We start from the raw sequence: 10342 nt of genomic DNA on the forward strand, positions 1-10342 counted from the left end.
ATTGAGAGATCAGAATTTAAGAGGAGGAGTCTGTCATTGGAGTACTGAAATTCCAGAATAGCCAGGACCCCAACTAGTAAAGAATCAACAGGATTCTAACAAACTGTGAGCACGGAAGGTCAAAGACAAAGACTGGTTTGAGGAAGACTTGGGTAGGAGAATCATGGGATAGTTCTTTGTAGACTACCTACCTCACACCAGGATAAGTTCTAGATTATAATGGACAATTTTACACCTTAAGCCAGGGCTAGAGCTAGAACGGTATAGAGAAAGGAACCAGGCTGCTCCTTTCATCGCATATGAAGATAAAAAACAGTCACCGCCTGGGCTAGTCCTTGGTGTGTATATAAGTTAAAGGCATTCAAAGTTAGCCCCGTGAGCCCCAAAGAGCTGTGATTGCTTGGAGGACGTGTCCAACTTCAAGATGAATGAAATCTCAACATTAGTAGGGTTCTGAGAGTAGCTTTGTAACTTCAGGAAGGTCTCTGGAGACCTTGATTGTTTATAGTTCACATGGTAACCAAAAGACTGTGACATACTTAGAGGGTGGTGAGGTCATAGAACCCAAGCTTTAAAGTAAGTGAATCATGTGTGCTTCATTTAATTTTTTTTAAAACTTCTGAGAGGAGTTTAGAACAATTTTTTCCCCTGAGTGCCATTTCTCAAAGGTACTCACAGAACAATAAGGAGTGATTGTAATGGCTGCATTGAGTTGTCTTTTGGACAGCGTTAGAAGGGACATAAAGAAGGTGGACAGAGAACTGAGGCAATTGCGATGCATCGACGAACTTAGCTCACGATGCCTGTGCGACTTGTACATGCACCCATATTGCTGTTGTGACTTGCACCCATACCCATACTGCCTGTGCTATTCAAAGCGATCTCGATCTTGTGGCCTGTGTGATCTCTATCCATGCTGCCTGTGTGATTACAAGTTTTACTGTCTTCGACCATCTCTCAGAAGTTTGGAGAGGAAAGCCATTAGAGCCATAGAGGATGAAAAGAGAGAGCTTGCCAAGTAAAGGAACTTATTTTTAGATTTTTATAGTTTGTATATTAGCCTTGTAAGTTGGAATAAGGAAAACATTTTGACAATCAATACTTAAACAAAGATGAAAAGGGCTCAAGATAATGACTCTGGTGACTTAGCAAAGATTTAAGAAAAGAAGAGTAAATGGGTCCATGATGGGAATTGTAAGATTCTCAAAAGACACTGTAATGATGTCAATTGGCAAGGTTGTTGGTGGTTTATAGCAGGAATGCCAACATGATAAATAATGTGGCTTTAATGAGGGAAAGAAACAAGGGGTGTCATTAAAAAGCTATTGGAAGAGGCAAGCTAAACATTTTTTCTGGTTATGAGTAAAGTGAATTGAGAATATTTGGACTTACAGAAATGACTACAGGCAAAGTAATCATAATTGATCAAATCCTTAATGTTTGCCAGAGGCGTTATGAGCAGGGGAGAAAATGGAACAATAGAGACATTTCCTAGGCTTTGTAGGAAAACCTTTCTCCCATCCTCCAATTCCAGACAAAGACTTAAAACTCGTCTGGAGTAGCATCTATCACTCAGGCTTCCCAGTCAACTCTGGGCCAGGCAGCACTACTAAACAACTGAAGGTCAGAACTTTCAGAGCAGACTTGAGGATTTTCAATAAAGTAGGTAATTTACAAGCCATTAAAAAATGTTTGTTTTTTAAATCACATTTTCTCTTTTAGCTGGAGAAAATCTTCTAGCTTTCTACATATACCATTTAGGCTGTTACTGTTGATGGAAAAGGTGGTTGGAAGCACTGTTCCCAGGTTAAATTATGGTACATCCATGCTTTGGAATGATATGTAGATGTAAAAAGGATCCATAAAGCTTTTCACATAATGAAACACTGTTAAGTGAAAAAAGGAAGGTACAAAAACTGTATTTAATATGATATTGTTTTTTAAAGATGATCAGTGGATAGATAGATAATAGGTATTTAGATTGGTTGATAGATAACGATAGTCCTTCCCTTGATATCGGTGAAACAGTAACAGAGACATTTCATTCGAAAGGGCAGTAAGACAATTAATTGTCCAGGTCAGGAATGCCCCTTCCTCAGTAGTTTTGGGTGGGGTTCTCACTTATAAATTCATCTACTCTGTCTTTGATTAATTTCTATTAAATTACAGAAATCACTCACACTGTGAAGCAGGTCCAAGCTCACTCTCCCTGTGCTTCTGAATACCTGAATACTCTTTCATTGTTATTACTATTAAAATTTTAAAAACTGATGAAAATATCCACAAAACATATTGCCCACTCAGCAATTTTTACAGGCGCAGTTTATTGACAACGGTCACTGCTTCATATTGTACCACTGTTCTGTCTCTGCCCATATTGTTTCACTACTGTTGACTTACATTCTACGCCCCTTCGAGTTCTCATCTATGTCTTAGAGTAACTGTTGCCCATTGAATTTTACACAGTTCTTTAAGAGAGTGCAATGCTCAAGGCAAACATTCTTTACTAGACTGTCTGAATTTAGTCTAAAGATGATTTCATAGGAGAGTTTTGGTTCATGGATTAAATGTTGTTTCCAGGCAATAGATTTGAGGGTTCTTCCAGCGTCACTGTACTCAGTAAGACTGGCTACCAATCAGAATTTGAAATTCTTTTGCACATTTTGCCTTTCTCATGAACAAAATCTATCTATTGAGTCCTCGATCAAAATGTTCAGTAATGTTCACTATCCACTTATCTGGCTTCATGGCAAAGGAGATAAAAACTCGTGGAAGCATTGGGTGCTCTTGACCCACAACCTTTCAGAGTGTGTCTCTTGGCTGTGGTGAGGCACAGACGCTCCTGAGGAGGACACTTCTGCTTTAATCTCTGGGTTCTCTCCACCTTCTCCAGGAAGCCCACTTTCTTGGTGTGCAACTTCAAGTTTCCTCCTCAGTTTATTAAGTAGTAATGCTTTCTTTAGTTTGTGATGCTTTTCTGGTCAGGCTTTGCTGATTTTTTTTTTTTTTTCTGTGCCTGCAGCAGTTTATGAAGCTGGTGATGTCTTTACAATGATTCCCAGAGCTCTTAACTGATGACTTGGAGACAGGGGCAAGTTACCCATCTTTATCAATGTGGTGAAACCCATGTGAAACTGTTCACTTCGGATTAGAAAGTAAGCAAAAATAAGCCCACGTTTACCTTGTTGTTGTTGTGTGCCGTGGAGTCAGTTCCGACTCATAGAGACCCTATACAGGGTTTCTGAGGCTGTAAATCTTTATGGGAGCAGAAAGCCTCATCTTTCTCTCGCGGAACAGCTGGTAGTTTTGAACTGCTGACCTTGTGGTTTGCAGCCCAATTTGTAACCGTTACGCTACCAGAACTCCTTATGTTTACCTTGCTTACTGGTAAATTTGAGGAAATTTTGATTCTTGTCGGGAGATGCTGTGGGGTTGGGCTAGAAATATGACAGTCATACCTAGAAGTAAAATCTTTGATGTGATGCAAAGAAATGTTCAATTTCTTACTACAGCTTAGTAAATAAGCACAAGTAAGCCCATGCTTGCCTTGATTACTAGGTAATCCAACACTGCTCTGCGTCTCCTTTAGAAATGACTCCAGGCTTGTTCTCTTGTAACTCCTAAGAGCCATTTTTCATCCTTTTCACGCAACCCTCCTATGATCTATTTCTGACAGCTTGACATTTCACTATCCAGGAGGGCTTAATGTCACCTACAAACTCAAATATTCAGTTTCACTGAATATGGATAGAAATGTTGAACCCTGATCTCAGCCCCATCCCAAAGTGCTCCTATTGTTAATATTTTTCTTCCAGTCAAACGTATCTTTTTTCATCTGTAAGCTAGCTTCAGTTCCATGACTAACTGGACCCTGAAATATCATGTTGACCTATTTTTTTTTTTAAACAGTCTTGCTGTGAAACCTTGCCTGAGGGTTTTTGAATTTAGAAAGCATATCCACCTGGCCTTTTTTTCCTTAAAAGAATGCTAGTGGCTTGGGTAGGCATAGTATGCCAAGATGAGTGGTTGAGAGGGGTCTTTGCCCAACAGGAATGAGATGCTCCAACCATAACCCTACTGAGATGCTTTTCTAAGTCAAGCCACTATTCTGGGTCTGTGTCTTGGCTAACGATTTCTCAAATTTCCCCATACGTTTCTAGAGCACTCTTGAGTGCGTATCATCTATCAGATAATGTGTGTGTGTGGTGTTTATTTGTTTTTGACTGGGCACAGGAGTTCCATTCCATTTTCACTGGTATCTGAGCAGCTGGTTCAACAGACTTTTGCAGTGGGAACTCTGTTATCTTCCCTAGTAGTGACTCAAGTAAGCACTTTCATTCTTTAGCTTCTTTGATATTTTATAGTTTTCCCAAATTCTCTTTTGAGCCAATCACTAGTGGTTCTCCTGTTCCTCATTCCTATTCTGGAGATTGAAGTACTGAGGTCACTGAATTTAGTTTTCTTTGTAAAACTCATGCTACCAGTTCCATTTAAATTTGAACTTGATTCACTCCCACACTTTGTGGGCTTCCCTGTTCTATGTACAAAAGTGGAGGAAATGGCCCCTCTACAATCCTGCCTTTAGGAGCTTACTGAACCCTTTGTGCCCAGACGCCCGGCGCACGTCCTGTGGATAAATCTTCATTTGCAGCTACAACATTGGGGAGGTACAGGGCTCCATTTTGCAGCCTAGGCCTAATCCTGAGGCCAGGTTTCTGTCCACTTAACCTCCCCGTGGTTGGTCTAAATGTTACAGAGAAGTTCTCCTATAAGATCCCCCATAGAGACATCTTCAACTTTTAAGACTCTGCCTTTTCATTTCTTTTCCTATTCACCCCTTTGTGGTCTGCATATCAGGTTTTCATTGAATCCACTCTTACTCTGAGAGATGGATGCTTATTAACCCTGATGGTGAAGTCCTTCTGGGGGTGGGGGTGGGGGGCAGTGCCTTGACTGGGTCTTGCTGTTGTTAAGTGCTGTTGAGTCGGTTCTGACTCATAGTGACCCTGCATAGGGTTTCCGAGGAACCGCTGGTGAGTTTCAACCACTAACCTTGAGGTTCAAACTGACCTTGTGGTCCAGTACACTGTCTTGTAGTGCCACACTAGATCTCCTGCCTGGGTCTAGCCCCTCAGAAAAATCTCTTCATAACTCAACTCTCTGACCCAGGGGTCAGGGCACAGTTAAAAGTCCGTGGGGAGGCAGCCTGGGGACTCATGGCTGGGAAACGATGGCTGTCTCCCTGGGAAGAGTGCTGCTTGACTGCTCTTGGGTCTGTGTGTCCCCAGCTGAGCCCTAGGTCTCCTCTCATCACAGTCTCTTCCCATCTGCAGGTCTCAGCTCCAGTCACACCAACCCCCACCCCACCCCCCCTCAGCTACTGGGGCAGGGCCTGCTGCCCATGGAGACCCAGTGTGTTTCTATGATCTGGTGCATCCTTGTTTAATGATACAGAGCATGGGACTTGGTCACTTAAAGCCTCAGATTTAGGAAAATTCTATGTAAATTGGAGCCTCATATAGTGTGATAAAGCAGAGTTAAGTTTCTAGAGGGCGCCTTGTGGATGTAGTGTTTAAGCTCTCACTTGCTAACCAGAAGGTTGGCTCCAGTCACTCCACGGGAGAAAGATGTGACAGTCTGCTTCTATAAAAATTACAGCCTTGAAAACCCTATGAGGTATTTTACTCCATCCTATATGGTGCTGCTGGTTAATGCACTGGACTGCAAGGTTAGTTTGAACCGCAAGGTCAGCGGTTCAAGCTCACCAGCCACTCCTTGGAAACCTTATATGGGGTCACTATGAATCATAGTCGACTCAACAGCACTTAACAACAACAATATAAGGTCACTAAGGTGGAGGGTCAGAGAAAAAGAGAAAGACCCCTAGTGAGGTGGATTGACAAAGTGGTAGCATCAATGGGCTCAAGCGTGGCAACAATAGTGAGGTTGGCCCAGGACCAGGCAGTGTTTTGTTCTGCTGTGCATAATGTCGCTATGAGTTGGTACCGACTTGATGCCACCTAACAACAACATGGGTTATAATCAACTTGATGGCAATGGACAATGGGTACCCTTTATAGAGTGAAGTTTGTGTGCAGCAACATCACCTCTGGGTGATATTATTATACCAGTCATTTTACAGATGATAAATTCAAGAGAAACATTTTTAATTATTAAGAGGTGGCAGAGCCAAGACTCAAAGTCAGGTCTGCCTGAGTCTGGAATCCAGGTGATTAACCACCAGGTCAGTGGTTCTCAGAGTGGTTCTTGAACCAGCAGTAGCAACATCTGGACCATGGTTAGAAATACAAATTCTCAGGCTCCACCCCAGACCTACTGAATAAGAAACTCTACACTGAGATCCAGCCATCTGTGCTTTAACAAGGCCTCTGGGGGATCCAGATGCTCCCTCTTAGGTTACCCTGCTCCCTGCTGAGTGACAGTGTTCTCTGGGATCCTTCCAAAGGTCAGTCTGCCTGAATACCACTTTAGAATTGAGGGAAAAGAGGGATGACAGAAAAAGAGAGGGAGGAGAGAACAGAAAAGATGGGTTGGAAGGGATAAATGGAGGTTAAATGGGTCTTAATTCCAAGAAAAAAAAAAAATAGAAAATTCCATGTAAGATTAGAGGAAAGCACATCCCTATTTGCTCCTGGATCTAGCTAGGCAAATTTCATAACCTCCTGACTTTATTCATCACAAGACTGAAGGTGATTTGTTGTTGTTAGGTGGCAGAAAGTCGGTACCAACTCATAGTGACCCTATGCCCAACAGAACAAAACACTGCCCAGTCCTGTGCCAACCTCATAATCATTGCATGTTTGAGCACATTGCTGCTGCCAATGTGTCAATCCATCTAGTTGGGGGTCTTACCTCTTTTCCTCCAACCCTCCACTTTACCAAACATGATATCCTTCATCAATGACTGATCCCTCCTGACAATATGCCAGAAGTATGAGAGACGAAGTCTGGCCATCCTGACTTCCAAGGAGCATTCTGGCTGTACTTCTTCCAACACAGATTTATTCATTCTTTTGGCAATCCATGGTACTTTCAATATTCTCCTCCAACACCATAACTCAAATGCATCCATTCTTCTACGGTCTTCCTTATTCACTGTCCAACATTCACATGCATATGATGTTATTGAAAATACCATGGCTTGGGTCAGGTGCGCCTTACTCTTCAAATTGACATCTTTGTTCTTCAACACTTTAAAAAGGTCTTGTATAGCAGATTTACCTAATGCTAATTTCTTGACAACTGTTTCCATGAGTGTTGATGGTTGACCTAAGCAAAATGAAGTCTTTGACAACTTCAATCTTTTCTACATTTATATGGATGTTTATTGGTCCAGTGGTGAGGATTTTTGTCTTCTTTACATCGAGGTGCAATCTAGACCGAAGCCTGTTGTCTCTGATCTTTATCAGTAAGCATTTTAAGTCCTCTTCTCTTTCAGCAAGCAACGTTGTATCATATGGTTGTTAATGAGTCTTCCCCCAATCCTGTTGCAATGTTCTTCTTCGTGTACTCCAGTTTCTCAGATTATGGGCTCAGTATACAGATTGAATGAGTATGGTGAAAGTATACAACCCTGGCACACACCTTTCCTAATTTTAAACCATTCAGTGTTCCCTTGTTCTGTTTGAACAACTGTCTCTTATTCTATGTACAGGTTCATCATGGCACAATTAAGTGTTCCGGAATACTCATTCTCTGAAATGTTGTCCATAGTTTGTCATGATTCCCATAATCAAAAGCCTTTGCATAGTCAATATAGCAGAAATAAATATCTTTCTGGTATTTTCTGCTTTCAGCCAAGATCCATCTGATGTTAGCAATGATATCCCTCATTCCATGTCCTCTTCTGAGTCTGGCTTGAACCTCTGGCAGTTCTCTGTCAATGTATGCATGCAGTCCTTTTCGGATTATTGTTAGCAAAATTTTACTTGTATGAGATATTAATGATATTGTCCGATTAATGATATTGTATTCAGTTAGATCACTTCTCTTTGGAATGGGAACAAATATGGAACTCTTTCAATCAATTGGCATAGATGAATGAGTGCCTCCAGTGTTTCTGCAGTTTGTTGAAAGAGTTCACTTTGTGTTCCATCAATTCCTGGAGCCTTGTTCTTTGCAAAGGGGACTGAATAGATAAGTCAGTATGGCTGTGGTCACTGGGTTTAACTTTCAGGAGCTTGGTTGTCCATTCAGGTAAAATTCAGTTTCAACAAGGAGAAGAGGGGCAGACCCAAGCACAGCTGCTGCTAACTTTTCCTAGCTTTCCTGTAAAGAATCAAAGGAGCTGTTATGCACAACTTTACCATGGCTAATTTCCCTTTTACTCAAAATGTATGTGGGGCAATGAGGACATCAGTAGTCACAACTGGAGTCACAAGTCCAGAGTTGAGTCTGATGAGTAACATGTGGCTCCTGCAATTTCCCCTAAACCACACGTCCTCAGTGTGACCCAGGAAGAGAAACCTGACTTTGTAGGCAATTTTCTGAGTACACACAACTTGGAGGCCCCTGTGAAGCTGTGGCAAAGTCTTGTGGCATTGTAAGATAAACACTGGCCTGCTAACTGCAAGTTCAGCAGTTCAAACCCACCAGTCGATCCAAGGGAGAAAGATGAGGCTTAAAGATTTATAGCCTCAGATACTGGGATGGGGAATGTCCATCTAACCAGCCATATTGTTGTTGTTGTTATGTGCCATGGAGTCATTTCCGACTCATAGCGACCCTGTACAGGGTTTCCAAGGCTATAAATCTTTACGGGAGCAGAAAGCCTCATCTTTCACCTGTGGAACAGCTGGTAGTTTTGAATTGCTGACCCTGAGGTTCGCAGGCCAATTCGTAACCACTACGCTACCAGAACTCCTTCGCCAGCCATATAAGCCTCTTAAAATCATTTGGTCTGGCCCTGTCAAGGCAAGTGCCGTTCCAGCCATCACATTAGGGGTGAGTTAAATAAATGTTTGACCAAATATAGCAGGCTGATTTATAAATAGATAATTTCGTATGGCCCGGGAATGATGTTATCAATCTTGGCAGAAAAAAACGTTCCCCATCCTTGCTTTATAAGATCACTATGAGTCGAAATGCAGTCAATGGCGGTGAGGTTTTTGGTTTTGTATTTGCTGCTGCAGGTACCAAGACAGGCAAAGTGATTTAGGAAAAAGGAGGACCCAAGACAAATAAAATACATGAAATTGCACCCTGGGATCAGAAGCTGCTAAGAGGTGCTATATATTCTTGAGGATGTGAAAGTGGGAGCCAACCTTGTCTTAACGACCTGGCTCCCAGATGCAGCTCTTCTAGAGTGCAGGCAGGCTTGGTCTGGTGGAATCAACCATGGTAGTGAATCTTAGATGTCTTCTAGTCCTGCTTAGGGTGCTTGGCCCTCCTTTGTCCTTGGCATGGCCCATTTTCATGACAAGCCTGATGCTTCTCATCTTGTATGGAAAGATCTGAGTGAAAGAACGTCAACTTTTAGCCTATATACACACTATGAGAGCTTTTTTTCTTTTTTAAAAAATATTTTATTGTGTTTCTGATGAACTTTTGCACAGCAAAACAAGTTCCTATTTGACAATTTCTACACAAGTTGTTCAGTGACATTAGTTAAATTCTTCACAATGTATCAACAATCTCATTAATTGCCTCTTGGTTGTTCCATTTCCAGATCCTTCCCTTCTATCTTCTCATCTTTGCTTTAATTTTTGATCTCACATAAAAAATTTAAACTTTTTGTTGTGAGTTTGGTGAAGGTTTACAGAGCAGATTAGTTTTTCAGCCAACAATTCATTAACATTTCGTTTCATCTCATTGACTGCAATCCCCACAATGCAGCATCATTCACCCTACGTCTCCCTGGGGGTTCCGTTTCCATTCCTCCTTCTTTCCCAACCCTTTGTCCTTTGTCCTTGGGTAGATGTTGCCCTTTTGATCTCAAATGGCTGATTACTCTACAGTGTGTGAACCTTCCTAGTGTTAGTGTCTTATCTATTGTTTGGTTAGAAACCCTAGTGGCACTATGGATTAAGTGTTAGACTGCCAATGGAAAGCTCTGATGTTCAAATCCATAGCCGCTCCATAGGTGGGAGAAAGATGAGTCTGTCTGCTCCTGTAAAAAATATAAGCCAATGTAGCAGTTAAACTGTCCTATAGAGTCGGAATCAACTCAATGGCAACGGTTTTGTTGCTGTTAAGTGTGCAACCCTGTATAGGGTTTTTGAGACTTACAAATCTTTGTAGGGACAGAAAGCCTCATCTTTCTCCAATGGAGGAGCGGTTGGACTCAAACTGCTGACACTGTGGTTAGCAGTCCAGTGCTTAT

At 41.8% G+C, this 10342-nt stretch overlaps 1 protein-coding gene across 1 annotated transcript in view; it reads left to right on the forward strand.

Annotated features, from left to right (window-relative positions):
* Positions 1–590: 590 nt before the first annotated feature.
* ODF1 (outer dense fiber of sperm tails 1) overlaps positions 591–10342 on the forward strand; it is a 16904-nt gene continuing 7152 nt past the window's right edge. Inside the window, exon 1 of the mRNA XM_006830618.1 lies at positions 591–1018. Within this exon, the coding sequence (XP_006830681.1) occupies positions 699–1018 (320 nt within the window). The 5' untranslated portion in view covers positions 591–698. The remainder of the gene's footprint in view (positions 1019–10342) is intronic.

Source organism: Chrysochloris asiatica, unplaced genomic scaffold, assembly GCF_000296735.1.
Source record: "Chrysochloris asiatica unplaced genomic scaffold, ChrAsi1.0 scaffold00001, whole genome shotgun sequence".
Taxonomy (NCBI): Eukaryota; Metazoa; Chordata; class Mammalia; order Afrosoricida; family Chrysochloridae; genus Chrysochloris; species Chrysochloris asiatica.